Below are 21539 nucleotides of genomic sequence, written 5' to 3'. Positions count from 1 at the left end.
CGGTTACACCAGTACAATCACTCACCAGTGGACACGGGGTCGCCCAGTCACTTCCACCAAGCGTGAAGTCCCCTGCACGCGGGGCCGAGTCCCGGGCCTCTACCTCACCTCCCTGGTCTGCCCCGTGGCACTTCAATGTGGCTTTGAGTGCTTGGGCGCTGTCCCATGCCCACCGCCTCACTCACGCGGCTCCTCTCCCCTTTATTTTCTCCCACAAAGAGCTTCGAGTCGTTTCCTTCCACTTTTGAAGCACACGAGGCTCTACTTAGGATTACATTACACCTACGCGCTGGCCGAGGGCCTGACGCTGCCCTCTCGTCCTCCTGTGCAGGAACGAGGCGGCGTGCCCGCTGCCTGGGTTTCCTCTCCTGTCCTTTACTGCCATCGTATTAGTGTCCTTTCCACTTTCGTTTATTTGCCGGGGTTTTATGAATCCTTCTGTTGCTATTATGAAGTGGATTCTTTTTCCATTTCTGACTGGTTATTACTCATACAGAAAAAGTGAATTTTATACATGTATTTTACATATTTGCCTTTTATTCTTGTAGGTTTTTTAAAACTTTCATGTTTTCTGATTTTACAGTCATGTCGTCGGGAAATGGCGATAACCGCCGCATCTCCTTTTCCAACATTCACACCAGTGACTTTGTCCTCATGTGGCCCGAGCTCAGCATAAGTGTGTCAGTCAACAATGACTACAGGAGCCCCCTCTCGTTCCCAGTGTCGCTGGACACAGCTGCCGCACTTCACTGTTGAGCGTGAAGTTTGCTGGCGGGGCAGGTGGATGACCTTTGTCCCCTTCCCTTCAATTCTCATTTAAACCAGGAGCTTTTTTCCTGCATATTTAGCCCCTTCTCTAATTTGAATTATGCTGACGGTTTGCTGATGGGGGCCCCACTCTTCCGATGAAGACTTACCCGGTCGCGGTGGCCCACTTTTGCTAATATTCCACTTAGAATTTTCACATTTATTTTTCCGTTTTGTACTTTTAAAAAATTAGGTTGATGTTAAGGATTTGGTTCATAATATGAATGGGGGCATGTTTATCTTCTTAGGACCCGAGATAGTTTAAATGGCATCTTGACAATAGCTATCAGAATTCTGAACGCACCCTCTTTTTGATCCAGCAATTCTCTATGTAGAAATTTATAGAATAAAAATATTTGTACTGATTCCTCAAGAAATTAAACATTGATTTACCATATGACACAGCAATTCCACTTCTCTGTATAACCAAAAGAACTGAAAGCAGGGTCTCCAAGAGATGTCTGCACAGCCGTGTTCACAGCATCCGTTCATAGCAGCCAAGAGGCGGAAGCAGCCCGAGCGCCCACCGACAGACGTCCCTCCATACAGCGTGATAGTATTCTTGAGCCTTAAAAAGGAAAGAAACCCTGACACATGCTACAACATGGATGAACCTTGAGGACATCATGCTGAGAGATAAGCCAGTCACGAAAGGACAGATACTGTGTGACTCCACTTATGTAAGGGACCCAGAATCATCAAATTCAGAGAGACAGAAAGCAGAATAGTGGGTGCCAGAGGCTCAGGGGGCAGAGGGATGTGGAATGAGTGTTTCATCGGGACAGTTTCAGCTTGGGAAGATGAGAAAGCTCTGGAGACAGATGTGGTGATGGCTGACGACAGAAACGTGCTTAACGCCACCAAACTGTACACGGAAAAATGGTTAAGACGGTAAATTTTGTTGTGTGTTTTTTACCACAATAAAAAAATTTATGTGGAAATGCTAAGGACTCAGAATAGCCAAACAATTTCTAAAAGGAAGAACACAGTTGAAAGATTTATTATACCAGATTTCAAGACTTACAGTAATCCAGGCCGTGTGTATTGACATGAGGATAGACACGATTATCAATGGACAGAATACAGACTCCAGATATAGACCTGCACGTTTACGGGCAATTGATTTTCAAGAAAATTCCCAAAACCATTCAATAGTGAAGGGATAGCCTTTTCTACAAATGGTGCTGTAACAACAGGATATCTGTAAAAAAAAAAAAAGAAAAAAAAAAATCTTGACCCCAACCTCGCCGTGGGGTATGGTGAGCCAGCGCAGCATAGCCTAACTCCCTTTTCTGTACAACTTTTTGTTTACCATAGTGTTAATAACTGTTTTGTCTGATTTTGTACTTGCTAGTGTACCCAGGCACATACAGGGATGTCCACAGCACCACTGTTTGTTGTAGACAGAGTCTGGGATGATCGATCCATTAGCAGGGCTTGTGACACTGAGGCCCTTCCACAGTGACATGCTTCTGCCATTAAAAAGGGGGAGGGCAGACGTGTATCTGTTAACATGGAGCAGACTCAAAGGTATATTGCAAAACCTAAGACTGGGCAGTGGAGGGAAGGGCACACGCCCGTCCTGGTTCTTGGCTGCTGCGGACCACGTAACACACGTGAGCTGGCTTACGCAGAAGGGGGCTTAGAGAACAGGGTGGTGCCCAGCATCCATGAGGGTCAAAACTGAGGCTCAGAGGTACACACGCTGAAAACTGTTTTCAAAGCAGAATAGCAACTTGCCAGAGATGGCGTGGCTCAGCTCCAAAGCCATCAGGCCTCCTCTGTGATCTCCTGGCAAGGGCAGTCAAAGACCACAGACGTCACCCCCTCTGCCCAACACACCCAGCGATGTGAGTGCACCTGTTCACCAGGGCCAAGGGCAGCCCAAAGCAGCTGCAGAGTCTTCTCTTGCCTTGGGCCCATCCTGAGCTGTAGCCTGTGAGTCTCTTGGAAAATGGATCGGGGAAAACATCCAAATAGGGTACCTATCGCTGCCCAATGCTGACCAGGCTCACCAACCACTGCGCCCTTTTCTTAGTGAGCACAGAGCACAACCACTCAGCCTCACCTGGGAGGGCAGATCCCAATGTGGCCAAGGCCACCAAAGCTCTCCAGATGTCCCAAGGTTGCTGGCCCCGAATTTTCCCGGATTCCTCTCCCTGCCAGGTGTGTGGGTCTTACCACGCTACTCAGTGTGCCAGGTCTGACCTGCATGGGGGATAAATATGACTCTTATGGGTGATGAGACGATCGCGGTCCCTGAAGATGTGGTGGTGCAGAGCAGGAGATGGATGCAGCCTCGAGGAAGGCCACAAGCTGAACCAGAGCCCTGCAAGGCAGAAGCAATGGCCAGACAGAGAGAGGCGCCAGGCAGATCTCCGTGTGCTGGGGCAGGGACTTGCTCCAGAGCATCGACCTGGCAGGGGACAGTGGCTCCGAGTGGGCTCCCACTTCCCTGAGTGGACGGGAGTCCCTGCTGCCCCACATGAGCCACAGATGTGCAGAATCCATATGCCTCCAGTACCCGGGCTTGGATGGCTACCCTCCCCCCACCCCATGTGGCAGTGTTCAGGCTTCTATTTCAGAAGGTAGGGCAGGGGCTTCTCCTAGCATGAGATCCTCATGGTCTAGGTGAGGGAGCCAGTACAAAGCAGCCACTGAGGACTGGGCTGAAGCTACACAGGGCACCTTCCGTGGGCCATGCTTTGGGGGACCGTCCACCGCACTCCCAGCCCTGGGAGGTTCCTGCTAGCCCAGAGCCAGCACCCAAGGTTTGGGGTGTCCCCATCCCAGCACCACTGGAGACCAGTGCAGGCAGACCTCCGTGTCCTCCCTGGGGCCGGGCCACCTCCTGGGGAAGCCTCACCCACCTCGGGGCTCTAGCAGAAACCAGGGCATGGTGGCAAAGGCCCACCTCCCCTGTTTCCCCGGTAGGGGAGGTGCTGGCCCTGCTGCAACAGTGCAGCTGTCAGAGCTAAGGTAAAGGGTGCCCTCGCTTGCTCAAATGACACTTTAGCGAGGCCTTCCCTCTCACTGTGTGTTAAAACACAGCTCCTGGGTTCCGGTTCCCCAACCCGCTTTGTTTGCGGTTTTGAACTTGTCCTCGAACACACTAAGTCACTTACTCATTTTGCTTATTGTCTGTCTGGTGTCACCTGGACCATAAACTGTGAAGACAGGGATTTTTATCTGCTTTCTGCCTGGCCATATCCCCAGTGCCTACAGCACAGTAGGAGATTATTAAGATCACTGTTAGAAAATTAAACATGGGGCCTCCTTTGTGCCCTCCTGAGCACGTGGCCCACACTAACCCTAACCCCTTGCAGTGACCCCTGTGTCGCCCCCACCCACTCCTCACCAAGCCACACCAGTGTGTCGGCAAGGCAGACAGGGCTGTGGCACGTGCACTCATTGGGCACCTTGGGCATGCTCGAGCTTCTCTAAGGCCGCGGGCGGGGGTCCCCGAGGCCACAGCTATTTTGTGCTAATTGAGATAATAGACATGGACCTTCCCTGTGGCATCTGTGCTGAGGGCGCAGGAGCAGTAGTGGGTCCTCATCAGGAACGGAGCAGGCGCCAAACTCTGGCTGTGGCCTCACGTTCTTCCCCATCACACAAGGCAGCGAAAAGGCCAGTGTCATTTGAGAATGACCCTGATGAAGCAGTAAAAATGATGAATTGTATTAAATCTTAACTCTTGAGTACCTGTCTTTTCAATACCAAGTGGACAGTGTATGGGTGACGGCTTCTATTCCGCGCCTGAGGGTGGCATCTGGTTGAGGAAAAGCAGGTGCAACTCAGCTGCCAGCTGAAACAGAAACTTACAGACAGACAGACAGACAGACAGACAGCCGGAACACAGCTCCTACTTGAGAGGAGGACTGAGAGAACCCAGTTACTCAGCTGTGGGTATCCGGAGACATTTTCTTGAAAATGAACAAAGTGGGCCTGTGCCTTCAAGGAAAATAACTGACAGTATTTGTTACCAATAATAAAATTCAAGCTTTCATGCAAATTTCAGAATTTTGAAAAACTTGCATCCACCACTATGACCTCAGCAACTTCCCAACTTAAAGACTTTCGGCTAAGGTTGATGGTGACTTTTGTTGATACTGATTAATGAACTGTGCCCACATTTGGATGAGCCACACAACTTGGTGAAACAACATTTCCAAACACCCAGCGTGTGACGTTACAAAAGCATGGATGGATAGAGACTCACTAAAGTTCAGGAGGATTCCATCGATTCTAGAGAAACACAGGAGCAAAAGTCCAACGACGGTGCCACAGGTTCCACAACACAACTAATCTCCCGAAACCACCGCTTGAGGGCAGGACCAGGAAAGAATAGCCACAATGATCGCAAAGGTTATTAAATGTTCCTTTCTTTTCCGAATACAAAACATACTTGTGGGACGTTAGACTTTCCACATCTAGTCCCATACTTGACAACCACAACGACAACCTTGGACAGACTGAGCCCAGGGTCCCAACGAGGGCCCACTGGCTTCTCTTAAGCCAGAGATGTACAAAGATGCAAGACAATGTCACTCTTCTTGCTAAAAACTCTTTGTTTTGAAAAATATACTTGTCACGCAGCTGTTATCTATGCTACCACGCAATGGGTTTGTTGCTATTGTGAGATGAGTATTTTTCGAATGCCTCAGGTCTAATTTCTAATGAAGTATTCTGGTAGGTATTGATATTGGTAGGTAGAACCCACAGAGCAAAAGCCGTCTGGTGTCTTCAGTCCTGTCTAAGAGTGTCCAGGGGTCCTGAGACCTCAGTGTGAGAGCTGCTGCCCCAGGTGACGCACACGCAGGAGGAGCTGCTGAGCTGCAGAGCACGCATTTCTTCAGCATGAGGAGGTCACGCCAAGATGCTCCTTGCAGTGGCTGGATCAGTTCATGTCCCCACGAGCAACGTGCACGTTCCGCCCAGACGGCCCACTCCGCCTTGTCTCCTGAGCGTGAGGTGGGGTCCTCGTGTGGTCTGCTTGCGGTCCCCTGGCTCCCCTGAGGCTTCCCTGACTTCTCACCCAGGTGGGCCTTGGACCTGTGGCCCCATTATTTTTTCACATGAATTTAAACATAGTTTCGTCCATTACAAAACAAAAATGCAATGTTACTGAGAGTATAGTGGGAATGACATAAACAAAAGGATGACATTTTATTTATTTTGGAGCTTTTGGAAGTATGCTGTGTCCCCGCATGCTCACGTCCTGTTTTAGATTCCTTAAGAAGACTGTGCAGTTTTCTGCATGTATGTCCTACGCTTTTCTTGTTAAATTCATTCCCAGATATTCCACTGTTTTTATTTTCTTTATTTTTTGGCAGCTGGCAGGTACAGGGATCCGAACCCTTGGCCTTGGTGTTACTGACGTCACACTTTTCCCAGGTAAGTGAACCAGCCAGCCCTCTACTGTTTTTAATCACAAATATTTCTTCCTTCTCACTCGTAACAGGTTTAAGCTGGTTTAAAGAGCTCCTGATCTTTTGTATATTCAGTTTTCTGATTACACAAAAAAATTATCTGAAAGTAAAAGTAATTTTAATTTCTTCATTTCATCTCTTATCCTGCTTATGTGTTTACTTATCTTAGTACATTAGCTATGAACACCGAAACAGCATTAAATAATAATGGTGAAACCAAGGACATTTGCATCGATCCTAATTTTAGTTTTCAGTGTTAACGTGCTGTTTTGCCAAATCTCATCAAATATTTTAGCATTTACTGACATAGTCATCTTTTTTCTCCTTAATGGACCAACATCTAAAGAAACTGGAAAGTTGATGATGACACACTGTTATGAAAGGTGCCACCCCCACGTGGTTTCAACGCTGTGTTCCTCCTGACCTTAAATGATTCTGCTCCAGCCGGTGGAAAGGGGCGGGCAGTGCCTGGCATCATGGCCGTGAGTCTGGGAGCAAGTGCGCTCAGTGGTTGGCCTCCAGCACACTCAGGTACCATTTCCTCCTGAAGGCTTGGAACTGAACCCTGTCGGGAGGCCCAGAATACCCCCATGGCTAGCCCCATGTGAGTCGTTGGCCACCCTCTGTGGGCAGAGGCCAGGGAAGGTGCACTCGGGCAGGTCACTGTGTGCCATGGCTGGGTCTCCACCATCTAGGGCAGCACAGGCACCTAGCAGGAGCCCAGTGCATCTGTTGAACACATTCTGGGGGTGATGTCATGTCTGAAAGGCAGATGAGTACCTGAGCTAGACTCAGGGAAGCTGCCAGACTTGGGGCTCCCACACTAGACGTCCCTAGATCTCCCACCTTCCCACGGTTACCCTCTGTTCTTCAGCAGGGAGCTGGAGCCGGCACTCACGGGCTCGCAAGAGCCAGGTGCGTGCAGCTCTTCCCAGCCACGGGGCAGAGCTCCTGGTCACTTCCTCACCTGGCTGACCCTGCAGCCCCCTGAAGAGTCAGGTGGGCTGGTGATCTCACAGCAGGAGGACTGCAGCAGCACCTGGCGGGACCTTTGCTCCCGCTCCTATCCCCAAAGGTCTGCTCACCTGGCAGCTGGGGGAGCTCTTCTGGACCACGAATCAAGCCGTGTCACTCACCTGCTGCCCCCCCCCACCACCACAGAACCTTGTTCCATTTGGGCAGCGACTTGCTTAGTTCCAGGATGAATCGAACACAGCTGGTCCCAGCCTCTTTTGCAGCCAGGGTGCCCAGAAGCTCAAGTCCCCGCCAACAGGATTGATGGAGAGTTCAGCCGAGGAGCTTCTGGAAAGAGTTTTTCCATTGGGCAGGTGCAGTGTTGTAGGCTTGCAGTGTGGCCACCTCCACCCCTAGCTTGTCACCTCCCCCTGGGGGTCAGATCCAGACTGGCAGTGGCCCAAACACTCCTAACAAGCGTGGAAACCACCACAACTCCTCCTGCAGGCTGTACGGACCCCGTGGCCTGGCTGCAGCCCCTTCGGCCTACTTGCACTCCCAGGGCCTGCTTGGGCGTCCTCCTACCTCTGGGTGTCTGCAGTGGCTGCTCTCTGCGTGAGCTGCTCTTCCCGCTCTGTGTGGGGCTGGCCCTTCCCTCCAGCTCTTGTCACAACCTGCTGTGGCTTCTCTACTGGCTGCTTGTCCCCTGCAGTAGCATGCGCTCTGCAAGGCAGGGCCTTGTTCTCAACCCCCGCAACAGCTCCAGGGCCTGAAGGTTAATGGGCCGTGCTCAAGAGCCAGTGCAATGACTTTCGTTGGTGGTATCACTAAAGAGGCAGTAGAGAGATGGATATACTATGCAGAGATGGATAAAAAAGCTGCTGGAAGGCAACACAGGCTCTCTGGGGTTTCCAGTGGGTGTCAGAGGCTATTTGCGTGGCGGGAGACCCAGCAGACCCAGTGAGGGAGACACGACAGTCTCCCCTTCTGGCAGAGCCCACCACGGGGCCAGTGTGCCCCTAACTTATGTCCATTTGTGTCCAAGACAGATCAGCCTGATGCATCCCCTCCAAGCCAGTGAAAGTGATCTCTGCTTCCAGGCAATAACGAAAACAGTACACATTTACTACCAGGAGCCATTTCAAGTGTCATTCATAGTGACTATACTGGAGAGCAGATTCTACGATGTTCTTACTGTGAGTGACCCTGCAGTCTCTGGCCTGTGTCCGAGGAAGGGAGTTAATGCTAGACACTGGGTCTCATGGTCTCCCAGTGCCTGTGGGGTCCTCGAAAAGCCCCTCGGAAGGGACATCCCTGCCCAGGAGCAGCCCACCCGAGGCCTGGCTGAAGGCCGTCCCCTCTCTCTGGGACCCTCCCTGGGCGGGGCGGGGCCACCGTGCCCAGCTGGGCCTGAGTTGCACCGCCAGCCACCGGCGGGCCAGCCTAGACACTGGACTTGGCAATGATCTTCTCAAGCAGGCTCATCATGCGCTCCTGCAGCTGCAGGCTCTGCACCTGCAGGATGTGCTGCTGGTCCAGCATGCGGCGCACCTCACGGCAGGCCTCCTCTGTGGCACGGCTCAGCTTGCGCTGCTCCTGCAGCATGGCTCCCAGCAGCCGCAGCTTCTTCCTCTGGAAGTGGCAGCTCTGCACCTTGCGCTTCTTCACGGGTCGCGCCTCCGACCTGCAGGGATAACACTGGCTGTGGACCTGCTGACCACACAGCCTGACCCTCCCCACCTCCCCACTGGGCAAATGGGGACACTGGGGACCCGGAGAGTCAGGCTACTCATTCAGGGTCTCACCGTTCATGTGTGGAGAGGAGGCCAGAACCCACCTACCCAAGACAGTGGGACAGCATCATGGGCACAGGCACTGCCATCCTTTGGGACTAGCAGGGGACCCCAATGACTTGGGGTCACAGGGTAACCCAGCCCCCGCAGTCTGGGGAAGGGGCAGAGGGACATACCCTACCATCCACAGAGCTGAGCAGGCAGAGGCCAGGCCCAGTTGGGGGCTCAAGGGTGCAGAGGCCACCCGCAGGGTGAGATGGAGGCTGGTGGGAGGGATGTGGGCCATGCATGGCACTCCCACAGGGAAGCCAGAGACCACCAGTCCCAGCTGGGCTTGGGCAGATGGGGAAACTGAGGTCCACAAGGAAGGGCCTGGCCCAGCAGCCTGGAGATGGGGCCAGCACTCCTTGTGGAGGAGGCAAGAGGGCAGGCATCTAGTGGGGGTCAGGTTCTATAAAAGGCCTACGCTTCCTCCCCAGGGCCTTGAACCTGTGGTAGAAGCAGGTAGAACAGCCCTGTAGCCATTCCAAGCACTCTCCTATTGGGGTGGCAAGCATCCCTGGTCTAACCAGCCCCTGCTGGAGGCAAGGCCCTGCCCTGGTGCCTGCCCATCCCCCAGCCCATACTCTGTGCTCTGAGCAAAGGAGTGACAAGCCAACCTTGGGGCTGGGAGAGCTGTCCCCACCTCCCAGCCCTGTGCAATGCCCTGGGCAGCCGGGAGTCTAGAAACCAGGCTTAATGCACGGGGAACAATTGGCCATAACTCTCAGGCCTCCCTGCTAATTTGGTCTGGCCGTTAGCAAAGGTGTTTTTGTGTGTGGTCCTTAATCGAACCCCCCCAGGGAAGGGCGCTGTGTGAATCAAGCAGCTGCCCCTTCATCGAGGACCCTCCTCACCCCACCTCGCATCAGACAGACTTGAAGACGGGGCTGCAGGGGAGCAGCCGTGACTCAAATCCACATTCTTCCTCCTCTTCTCCAACTGACCGACTCCTGTTTTACCTTGAAAGCCCACCCTGAGTGCCCCCTCCTCAGAAGCACCTTCTCTAGGTTCCCAGCCCCCATGCTACAGGGTGTCTCTCCTGCATGCAATCTGGCTCCTGGCTGCTGTGTGGGTCCCTCACAAGCACGGTCGCGTGGCCAGCACAGGTGTGGTATGATGTGTGGTGCACAGCAGCAGGCACGGGGCATGCCCAGCGCAAGGTCACGAGGACGCTCCAGAGGCTCAGCCCAACACACCTCCCAGTGCTGAGAGCACCGGCTGCAGCCCACAAGGGCACAGGGGTGGGGGACCCCGGGCAGGGCATGCTGGGGGTGAGGGCAGGCAGGGAGGGCACACCTGGGGCAAGGGCTTGGGCTCCCTCTGTGTGCCTGGCCCTGTGCCGTGTCTTCTCTCCTATGATGCCCCCAAACACCCTCTGAGGAAGGCACCAACTTATCCCCATTTTATAGGGGGAGACTGAGGCCAGAGAGGTCAAGGAACTTGCCACGCAGCTAGAAGTGATGGAGCCAGGAGACACACCCAGCCTGTCCACAATGAGGCCCTCGCTGGTCTGAGGCCAGCCTGGCCCTGGAGGCTCCTGGGCCACCATGGCTTGCGCAGGCAGCCAGGATGGCAGAGGACACCGCCGCCCTTCGCTGCTCCAGCCCCTTTCTCTGGAGGGCTGGGCTCCTGCCCCCGCTTGGGAGTGGGGTCAGGCCAGGCATGGGGCAGGACGAAAGAGCGAGCACACTACCTGAACTTAAGGGACAGTAAGCTGGAGGAGCTGCCGGAGCGGTCGTCCTCGGAGCGGCCTTCGTAGGAGCACTGGGTATACGGTATGTACAGAGGGGTGGACTTAGCGGACGGCGACAGGGACGCCTCGGTCTGGGATGTGGAGGGCCCCGGTTGCTGGCCAGCCGGCAGTTTGCCATCACAGGACTCGGGGACCTTGGCCAGAATCCTATCAATGGCTAGGTAATAGGGCCAGTCAGGCGGGATGGACTCGCTATCTGTCAAGCATTTTAATTTCCTGAAACGAGAGACATAAGAGCCAAGGGTGAGAAACAGAGCAGGGCCCAGCCCGGCCCCCTGACCCCAGGGAGGGCCACGCCGGCACAGGCAGGAGCCACTCAGCCAGCACAGGCCTCCCCAGAACATCAGTCAAACTCTAGGGTCAGGGTGACACTGGACTTAGAAGTCAGTCTTCAGGACGTACATGGCCTTAGACATTAATAAGTCTATTTGCAAATGCTGGGACCTGGGGCTGATTCCTACTGTTTTTCTCTTTGCTTTTCTGTAGTTTCTAAACTCTCTGCAATGAACAAATACTGCTTTGTAAATAAGTTAGCCAGCAATAATAAAATATTGTGATAAGATATATGATACAAATACAGTAATAAGATACTGTAATATAATAATGACGTTTTCCTAGAGGACACCTCAAGGGGAGAGAACCACAGGAGTTAGAGCACAGCTTCAGTGTCCATAGCTTGGAGTCTGTAACTCGTCTTCACCACTTGGCTGTGTGACCTTGGGCAGATTCATTAACCTCTCTGAGCCTCCATTTTTGTATCAAAATAGAGATGATCAAAGTAAGCTCCTCACACAGCTGTAGGGCAGATTTAATAAAACAATACCCAGCGCGTGCAAACAGCAAGCCAGGCTCCAGTATCATCCTTAGCTGAACCCAGCGGGAAGTCACGTCGGGGTCCTAACCTAGTGGTGCTGCTGTGGTTCCCATCACCCCAGGCAGGAGCCCGGACCCAGTGCCAGAAACTGCAGCCTGCCCACGTTGCCTGACATCCCGTAACCACTCAGCCCCCCAGGTCAAGGGTCTGCACAGGGCAGCTCTGCCCACAGTGGGCCCGAGCCCCTCTCAGGCCCTGCATCCCACGCCCTCCTGCAGATAGGTCCTGCCTTGCCTGGGCTTCCCCTGGTCCTCAGCTGTCCTCTGAGAGGTGAGGCTGGGGACAGAGGGCCCCAGGGCAGCTGGGTCAGAAGAATCTCTACCCCATCAGATCCGGTACCTCCTGAGGCCTGGGGCTCCCCTAGACTCCAGCTTATAGCCTCCCTCCACTGCCAATGCTTGTCTGATGTGGGGTGGCCTTGGAGCTAGAGCGCCTGAGGCCGGATTATAGGACCAGCCCACATCCTCAGAGCTGATGTCTCCTGTCTCCTGCATGGGGCTCCCCACCAGGGTGTGGCCACTGGTCACTGGAGATAATGAGCTGGCTGTCCAAATGTCACCCCCAGCAAACAGGCAAAACCAGATGGGGGGGGCTGCTGCTGGGCGGCAAGTGGTGGACAGCCACAGCAGGCGGTGGCAGCCTCTGGGAGCAGGGTTAAGGGCCCAGGGGCTCATCCAACTGGTGCCATGTCCTCAGCAGAGAGCCAGGGACAGGTTACACAGGGTAGTGCACAGGCTGCCCTGTATTCCTGGCTGTGGGAGGCACATGGATCCACCCTGGGAGGCCAAGGCTGTGCAGTTGCCACACAGACGAAGGGTTTATGCCTGGTGACTGTACTACCTCCACCCCAGATTTCTTTCCAGCCCCCTCAGAGGCTCCAGCTCTCTTTCTGCCCCACTAAAGCCAGCCCACTCCTTGGAGAATTGAGGAAAGGCCTACCCCCAGCTTGGGAGGTCCCCACATGGTATTCCAACAAACCAGGCTCCACAGAAACCAGCCACCCTTTTAGACTTCCTTAGCCTGACAACTTTAATATATAAAGAGCTCTTGTAAAAAAATAAGAACAGCCTCTGCTACAGGGAGGCTACAGGGTGGGGTAGATAAAGACCAGTCACCCAGCCAAGCTTTGGCCTATTAAGGATTGCGTGGCCTCAGGCAAGCCCCTCTGCTGCCCCGGGCCTCGGTCTCCCCCTTGGTGAGCAAGGCTGACAGAGGTGCCATAGAAGCCGGGTGTGCAAGCGCCTCGTGACTGTGAAGTGCCCACCCACAGCGCCCTCATCTCCCAGGCCTCCAGGAATGGAGACGGACCCCTCCCCTGAGACTTGGAGAGAGGCTTTCGGGATAAATAATGGATGAACCAGCCAGACGCTGAGCAGAGCAGCCAGGGAGGCATGGCCCACAAATTCCCCAGTCAGAAGGGAGGCCGGCCAAACAGCCAGCCCGCCTCTGCCACCCTTGGAGCCCCCTCCCTAGCAGGACCCTGAGTGGGGGCTGCGGGGGCTACTTGCCCCTCACTCCTCCCGTCAGGAGCCGTGGCGCTCATGTGACATCATGTATGCTCAGCAACTCTGACGCTGCAGACCCTGAGCGGCTGCCTCAGTTCTGGCTCCTGGGCCTGGCTGGGCCAGGACTGTGGGTCAGAAACAGGCCTCTGGACAGAGCCAGGCTCTGGACCCATTCCTTCAAAGGTCGTAAAAACAGCAACTGAAAACAGAGCCTCCGTGGCTTTGTGGTCTGTCCAGGTTGCATGGCTCCCCCAGAGATGGCGCGTGCCTCCAGGTATGGGCTCCCCTCCTGCCATGCTGAGGACAAGTGAAGGTCCTCTCTCCCACAGTGTGGTTCAGGTGCTCACAGGTCCTGGTCTGCACCCAGCCTCCTGCGGGACGGCCCCTCCCATCCTGGGACACTGAGGCCCAGACTCACCCAGGACACCCACAGGGCTAGGTGCTCTCGGCCCCCCCAGCTTCCAGCTCCTGCTGCGACCCTTGCCCCACATGAGACCCTCTTCACGCCCATGACCTTCACTCCACACCATGACCTTTAGCCCACACAAGACCCTCGCCCCACCTGCAACCCTCCTCATGCCTGTGACCTTCAACCCACACCTGTGACCTTCACCCCATGCATGTGACCCCTGCCCGTGACCCTCTCTAAATGGGCCGGGACCCCATGCCCTCTCCTCCTGGGCACCCGCCTCTGGCTCAGCACTTCCCTCCAGGCTCCCCTCAGGCTGCCAGGGCAGGGGCCAACCTGGGCACAGTGGAGGCAGAGGTGGGGGCCAGGCCTGAGCTCCACCTCTTCCTCCCACAAACAAGCCCCTGCCCATGAGTTGGACACCATCCTGGGCACTCTGGGGGTCCCTGATGTCAGGTCTAAATGCCTCTCCCCACAACCCTGGGGCTGGGGGCTCAGATGATGCTGGAAGTCACAGGGCCTCAGGACCAGACAGGACCAGCAGGCCTGGGAGCCAAGCCACCTTCTCGCCTCTGGCCTCAATTTTCCCACCTGTACAGCAGGATCCTACCACCGCTCCTGAGCTTGGTGGCTGTGGTGGTGGAGACAGAAGAACCAGGCCCAGCTGGTGGCCAATCTGTCTCCCAACTGTGGGTGGCAGGAGTGGAAGTCAGGTCGATGCCGCCTGCATGGGGTGCCCCATCTCTGAGACATCTTGGTGTACAGGGCAGAGGTCTAACATGTGTCCTCAGAGCCGTGCTGGCCTCGGCCCAGCGCCAACCCTGCCACCCCTCCAGCTCTTCAGCCAGTTTTCTGCCCTTAATGGGCCTCAGTTTCTCCACCTTCCCAGTGGGGGGCTACACAAGTAATTTCTGTAGGCCCTATCTCACCATGGGGCTCTGCCCCACAAAGCCAGAGGGGATCCAGAGGTGGGCCACACACCCCAGGAACCACATGCCCTTCCCGACAGTTCTCAGGAGCGCCGCCCATGGGTCCTGGCTCGTGGAGGCCACCGAGGTGCCTACCTGTACTGGAAGGTCATGTTGGTGATTTTGATCTTGATCTCCTCACCCAGCCGACGCTCACCGGTCATCTCGAAGAGCTTGCTGGCCATCTTCTCGTACACTTTGGCATTGCGCTTGGTCTGCTTGAGCTCGTCGAAGAACTCCTCCCAGACAAGCATGAGGCCGCGCATCTCGGCGTCCGTCCAGTTGCGGGCCCGTCGATGCTTCTCCGCTTGTGGGGACACAACGTAGCCGGGCACTTCGGCCGCTGCCATGCTGGAGGCACCTGTGGGGTTAAAGATCGCGCTCAGGTGAGGCCCCGGGCCTGGCCCCGCGCACCATGGATGGGAGGCGGCCACTGGCTGGTCTGCTCGCTTGAAGGCAGCTCCACGCTCAAAATGGGGCCTACATCTGACAGGCAGGAATTTAGTTAAAAGCTTTTAAACGGGAAACGTCATTTTGATGTCACGTTTCCATAGCAACAGAGCAACTGCATAAGCTACAACAACAGAAACCTTTTAACTGAAAGCACAGGAATCAGGGCCGCACTGACGGGCCATCAATATTGCAGTGGGCGGGCTGGCCCAGACCCGGCCACCGGGCTCAGCCCTGCCTCCCAGGCCTCACCAGCCACGCGGAGAGACACGCAAACCACACCAGCCAGGACCCCTATGGGTGGGATACAGGCAGCAGCCCCCACCTCAGCCCCACCCAGCTCATGCAGGCTGAGGGCCCAGGGAGCTCGGGAGAGCCTGAGATGGGGGTGGGGGAAACAGAGAGAGGACGGGGAGACAGGAAGACCAATGCTTCCAACACTGACTTGGACAAGTGGCCATTGGCCCTGGCGGGGTCCTTGGCTGTGGGACCCTCACCCTGCCAGGCTTATCTGAGGTCTGGAGGGCCAGCAGCCTTGTCAGCACAGAGCTGGGCCGCACCTTCCTCTCATGCCATCTGCTCTTTGCTTGTTCCACCAAGCACCCCGGGCCTTGGGTGGGTCAGACACTGGAAACCCCGGGTGGTCAGAGCCAGGCCCTGCCCAATGGTGCAGCAAGGGAGCATGAATGCTGACTTCCAGCACCACCGGCCGGGGACAGCACCCACGATGAAGGCAAGCTCTGTGCCAACGGATGAAGAGGGATGGACCAGGTAAATCAGGAAAAGGCCAAGGGCACTCCCTGGGAAGAAGCAGGCCCGGCAAGGGCAGCGGGGCAGGCACTGTCAGAACACACAGGGAGGAAACGTGTGTTCGAGGGCCCAGCTGGGGAGTAGGTCTCTTCTCTGCAGGTCTGGCCAGGGGACCTCAGCCTAAGAATAGCTGAGGGCAGGAGTCCAGGCTTGGTGAGGCCTGTGGGGCCAGCAGGGAGAAGGTGCCACCTCCAGGCATCAACATCCAACATGTAAAAGGTAAAAATCAGACAAGATTCCAAGAAGCCCAGGCGCCTGTGCAAGGCATGCTGCGTGGACACGGTGTCCAGCCAGGTCTGGTGTCCAGGTCAGGCCTGGGCTGCCCAGGACAGGAGGAGCTGAGCCTCGGGTGTAAGGGGTCTGTCACGTCTGCCAGTGCCCCTAACGTCCTCTGTGAAGAGCGTGGGGGGCGGGGTAGCAAAGGCTCACTGGCTGAGGCTCTCAGGGGAGGACAGGGCAGGGATGAAGCTGGAGAACATGGCCCCCTACGGGGACACGGGGAGGGCTGGTCTGGAGCTGTTCTGTCCCTGCAGTCAGAGTGGGGAGTGCACTGGGAGGGCAGTGGGGGACAGGTGGACAGTCCCAAGAGTTTGCTGGAAACTCAGAGGGGGCTCTGTATCCCTTCACCAGGCTCCTGGGTCAAGGCCAGGCCCTGCCATCAGTCCCCTGTGATGTGTCCAGCCCCATCCTCTCTAGGCCTCGGGGGGCCAGCTAGGGACCCGGGGACACCATCCCTACTGCCTGGCTGTGTGGTGCCCTCCTCCTGCAGGGGCACCCAGGAGGGGCTTCCAAATCCTCCCCACTCACTGCCAGGGTCAGGCCTTGGCCAAGCTGGCTTGCTGCTGCCCCCTAGTGCCAGTGCAGGGTCTGGGGGCCGGCACAGAAAGCTCTCAGGAGCGTCTGCAGAATCAGTCAGTGACTAGAAGGCCCACCTCCTCCAGGAAGACCTCCGCTCTGCAAGGCACAGGGCTTGACCCTCCTGAGTGAGGTCAGGGACCTGCCCACTGTCCCTTCCCCGGCTTTGACTCCAAGGGCAGAGGCGAACTGACTCAGTGTCTCCTAGCACAGCGGGAGATGCAGGGCTCCAAGGGGAAGGCAGGCAGAGCACGACCTGGGATCCAGGTGGGTTCTGAATCACAGTTCTGCCCACTCAGCATGTGGCTGTGGTCCCACCTACCCCCAGCCTCAGCCTCCTTACCTCTACAACGGAACAACAGGACCTGGCTGCATGACTATTAAGTCACCCAGCATGGTACTGGCCAAGAGGAGGTTACAGCCTGGGGAGGCCACACGACACTACGTGCTGCCCCCACTTCCTTCCGTGGATCTGCCTTGGAGCTTCAGGTGAGTGCAGAGCCTGGCACGCTGTCCTGGCTGAAGGGGCAGCTGCTGGCCAGCAGGTGCCACTACTGGTGCTCAAGGCCCTGCAACCAGACAGCTCTAGAGGAGGCATCTACACCCCCTGCTTGCCTGGGCTCTTGTAGCACAGGGCAGCAGGAGCCCAGCCTGGCAGGGAGCTGCCCCATGCCCATGCTGCCCTCATGGTAGCAGTTCTGGGAAGGGAGGGTAAAGGACTCGAGTCCAGCCTCCTCAGGCTCTGCCGCACCAGGATCCCCTGGACAGGGCGAGTTCTGGAGCACTTCCTGAAGCAGCACCCTCACTTTGGGTCTCCAGGGACAAGAAAGAAGTAGGCAGGCAGGGGGAAGGCAGGGCCAAGCATCCCACTGCCCCTCCAAGGGCCCGTGCCTGTCTTCTGCTGGGGAGGAGCTCCTACCTTGGCTCAGCTGCATGGTCTGCTGGGACCCTCAGTGGCCGTGGCTCGGGAGGCAGAGGGCCTGGGTCTGGGCACCAGCAGCACCTGCAGGGAAAGGGGCAGGTCAGGCCTCTGCTGGAGTGGCCTGGGGAAGACCCGGGGACCCAGGCCTGGTCCTGCCGTGCTCAGGTGAGGCCGTGCTCTCTAGGGTGGTCACCCCTTCGATAACGAGGCTGGCTCACCTGACACTCTCTTTCCACTTGGCATTCATGGTGGCTGCTCTGCCCAGCCTGGCAGGCCAGCAGTAAACCAGGACTGACCATGGATGGGGACAGCAGGGCTCGGCCAAGGGAAGCCCAGAGCAGGAAGTGGCATGCCCCCAGGGACATCAAGCACCTCCCGGAAGCAGGCAGCTGAGAGCTGAGCCTGCGATAACAGGCAGGAGAAACTGGCGGGAGAACTCGGGGTTTGGAAGGCAGGGACGCTTGGGGAGCGTGGGGTGCAGTCCTGGGGGAGGCGGCAGGACCCAGGAGTTGGGGGCCTCGAGCAGGGCTGAGGAGCAATGAGAGCCAGGAGGGGAGGGGTTTGGCCAGTGGATTGAGGGTTAGGAGGGGGGTCTCAACCCACCTCAGCATTGGCCTGTTGCCGCAGAGCGGAGGGAAGGGGACTCTGGGCAATGTCACCCTTCCCCCATGTCAGCAGGGACCCAGACCCTTCACTGTCAGCCCTCTGCCTCAGGGGGCAGCCCTAGCCCTGACCCGATGGCTCCCCTGGGTCCACCCATGACTTAAACACCCCCTGGGCCACGACAAGTGGCAGCCTGGCCAGCGGCCTCCTCTGTCCCCTGTGAGGGTGGGGAAAGCCTTCACCCCGCCTGCAGTGTCTCTGGAGGACATGACCATGACAGGGCGAGAATCCGGCAGGTGAGGACGAGCCATCTAATCAGACGGGGGACCAGGCTGCAGAGCCCTCGGCACTGCAGGAGGTGCTCAGCATTTCCCAGGAGTCTTGGTGACTCCACGAGGCCGGGTCCACCTCTGTGCCCATGATGCCTAAACTATGGGTCCTGGGGGTCACAGATTGCCTTGTTCCTCTGGCCCCATGCCAGGCTGCCCTGAGGTCACCCCCACACTGACCAAGCAGGGGCTTCCTGTCCAGGGATGGCTGCGTCACATCATGTCCAGTCACGACTTGCAGCCACCTGGTGCCCACCTTGCCCTGGCTACTTCCCTCACCTGACTCGTGCTTGTTAACAAATATTAAACTCCACACCTGGGAAATTGCTTCAAAATCGTTTTGGAACAAAGCCAGTTGCAGCTAGAAACCATTACCATTGAAGGCGCAGAGCACAAGTCCCCAGTAGGGAGGGGAGGGACCCTAAATCCTGCAGCTCTGAGCCTCGTCGTGACTCCTTGGGTGAGGTGCTCAGGACACATTGGTGGACGGCTGTGGCAGACAGGCGCACTGGGGAGGCTTGCCACTTGCTCCCACAGGATCGGGCCCCTTCCCTTTCAGGAAATACCAGCCATACTTGGTGTGCTCAGGTGTGCCAAGGGCCCGGCTCTGCACACCTGGACCAAGGAGAAAGAAGTGCTGTCTTCCTGAAGTGACCAGAATTTTGGGGCTCTGGGGTTGTGTCACTGATGAGGAGACAGATACAGGGAACGGAAGCAACTTCAGCGACTCGCCCCCACTGAACGCTTAGAGCATCTGAGGCAGAACCTAACCTGGTTGGGCCTGACCATCAGGCCCTCCCGCCAAGTGCTCACTACCCATTCAGAGAAAGGGGACCCCATGCAGCAGGAGAGCAGGTGGCACGAGCTGCCGCAGAACCCCAAGAAGGCCCCACACATGGCCACGCCACCTCAGCCAACGGGACCTCCCCTGGCACCACCCACAGAGAACGGGGAGATGGCTCCCACCAATCAGCCAGAACTAGAGGGGACTTCAGCAAACACAAGTAACCTGCCCTGGAGAAACCCACAGCCCAGGGTTTTTGTTTATGTAGGTTGGTGAGCAAAATATCTGGACCCCAGGATTCCTACACCCCCAACCACCAGGCTCCAGAGGAGGGGATCAGCCAGAGCTAGGAAGGCACCCCCGTTGAGCTGAGCAGAGAAGACTTCTTGGAGGAGGTGGTATTTCAGACAGGAAAAACCTGTGGGCTAAGATGGATGGGGGCAGGCTCTGCAGGCACACTGGCCCAGACCAGTTATTATGGGGGCCAAGGGGCATGGGGTGCCGACGGCCAAGGAGATGGAAGGGGGCAGTGGGGCCCTGGTAGCCTGAGGGCACAGCTCTCACCTCTGTGCCAGCCCTTCCCACCCCTCCTAGGTCCTGGGCCAAATGTAGAAGCAGATGTTAAGGGCTCAAATCCTGAAGCCTCTATGTAACCAGCTTCCAACGTCATTGGATCATTAGAGCTCTGGCAACCACACCTGCTGGGCAGGACCATTTGCAAGTGACACCCTGGTAGGAAGCACCCAGCTAGGTGGGGGCTTGGGACCACTTTTTCATCTGTGGCTCCCAATACAGGGCTTGTGCCTGCTCACAGCTGCCCAGGGGACCCTCCTCGGTGCCAGACATTAGCTGGTGTGCCCCCATGCACAACCCTCACCCCAGGAAGAGCTGCAGACTGTCTCCTCAGACACCAGCTCAGTAGGGGCTAGGTTCTCAATAAACAAAGTAAGCCTTGCACAGCAGCAATAGATGGTTTGATTTTTCCTTTAATTTGGATGTACAATGTTTGGAGCAGCTTAAAAAATTTAAATATACATCTCACATCAGTCTTTCCCTCTCTTCTTGGAAGCGGACCATCAGGTCAGGGCTAGGGCTCCGGGACTCTCCCATCACAGCCCTGCTGGCTCCCAGCGGAGCTCCAACTCCTACCAACATCCACTCTGCCCACAGCACAGAGCAGCGAAGCCCATGTAGGTCAGAACAGAAATACTGCAGGCAGGTCCACGATGGCTACGGTCCACACCCAGTCTGCAGGAGACTCTGCTCCTGAACCACTTGAGGGGAGGAGTTCCTCTGACTGCATTAAAGTGTGACAGGCACACAAGGGAAGAGTGGCCCAGGAACCCTCCAGGTCGTCTTCAGTTGTCACATGGCTGTTTGAGCAGGTCCCCCCTCCCCTGCAGCAGCAGCAGGCCCAGTGAGGAACAGTCTTCTTGTCTGAGCCACCTTGAGCTCTCCCCCGAGCCTCAGTGGCTCTCGAGGTCTTTCTCCCTGTTCCCACATGTTGTTCCATCAGAGGACAGCTCCAAGTCCACCCCAGCCAGCAACTACGGTCCTGGACACTCACCGCAGAGGGAGCCAGGACAAAGCCCTGAGTGAGGACATTCACTAGGAAGGGTGCTCACAGGTAGCACAAGGAAACTAATTCCACTCCCCCAAACACACAGACCCAAACTCACTCTGCCCCTGCAGTGGGGAGGGGGGGTGCCCCATGTGCCCAATGGCCATGAGCTGAGCGACTGCTGTGTGTGAGATCCACCCACCAGAGCTCGCCAGCAGGCCTCGGTTCAGCCCACCAGGAGGAGCTGCTCTGAGATGGCCCGTAGATGAGGCGGGTGGGGTGGGGTGGGGTGGGGTGGGGGAGGGTGTCCCTTGGCGGTACAGAGCCTTCTCTGATGCCACATTCCGGGTATCTGGAGGTGTTTCAGCTTCACTCTCTCCTCCTGAAAAGGTACACGTGCTGACAAAAATGAGAGAACAGTAACAAAGGGCACTTGGCAGTTGGAAAGTCACCCCTGCACCTCAGCCGGGGCCAGCAGTGGAAGGGAGGCACGTTCTGGGAGAAGAGACAGGCGTTAAGTGCATTGCCTAACAATTCTACCCTGGTTTCATTAAAATCTTTCCTGACATCACCAGCAGAGAAACAAAACCCCTAACCCCTGCCTTCCCCAAAAAACTCGACAACCAAATTAATGACATTTTTGATAAAATCTGGATTGATAATATGATTGGTGCTTGCCACAGATTTT

The 21539-nt window shown here is 56.3% G+C and overlaps 1 protein-coding gene across 1 annotated transcript; it reads right to left on the bottom strand.

The window, feature by feature from the left end:
* Positions 1 to 8636: 8636 nt before the first annotated feature.
* Positions 8637 to 17587, bottom strand: MSANTD1 (Myb/SANT DNA binding domain containing 1). The gene is made up of 4 exons (XM_063107229.1): positions 17572 to 17587; positions 14634 to 14898; positions 10722 to 10997; positions 8637 to 8877 (listed from the first exon to the last, which is right to left on the bottom strand). The coding sequence occupies exons 1-4, from the start codon at positions 17585 to 17587 to the stop codon at positions 8637 to 8639; spliced, it is 798 nt and encodes a 265-aa protein (XP_062963299.1).
* Between the last annotated feature and the right edge of the window lie 3952 nt (positions 17588 to 21539).

Source organism: Cynocephalus volans, chromosome 9 (assembly GCF_027409185.1).
Source record: "Cynocephalus volans isolate mCynVol1 chromosome 9, mCynVol1.pri, whole genome shotgun sequence".
NCBI lineage: Eukaryota > Metazoa > Chordata > Mammalia > Dermoptera > Cynocephalidae > Cynocephalus > Cynocephalus volans.
The sequence above is the reverse complement of the archived record's forward strand: the minus strand, read 5'-3'. Positions and strand labels throughout refer to the sequence as shown.

What these genes read in the sequence shown, in the direction of transcription:
- MSANTD1 (XM_063107229.1), bottom strand. An exon ending in AACATGACCTTCCAGTACAG is followed by an intron (nt 10,998 to 14,633) that starts GTAGGCACCTCG and finishes CTCTCGTTTCAG; the next exon opens with GAAATTAAAATGCTTGACAG. An exon ending in TTACTGTCCCTTAAGTTCAG is followed by an intron (nt 8,878 to 10,721) that starts GTAGTGTGCTCG and finishes TTATCCCTGCAG; the next exon opens with GTCGGAGGCGCGACCCGTGA.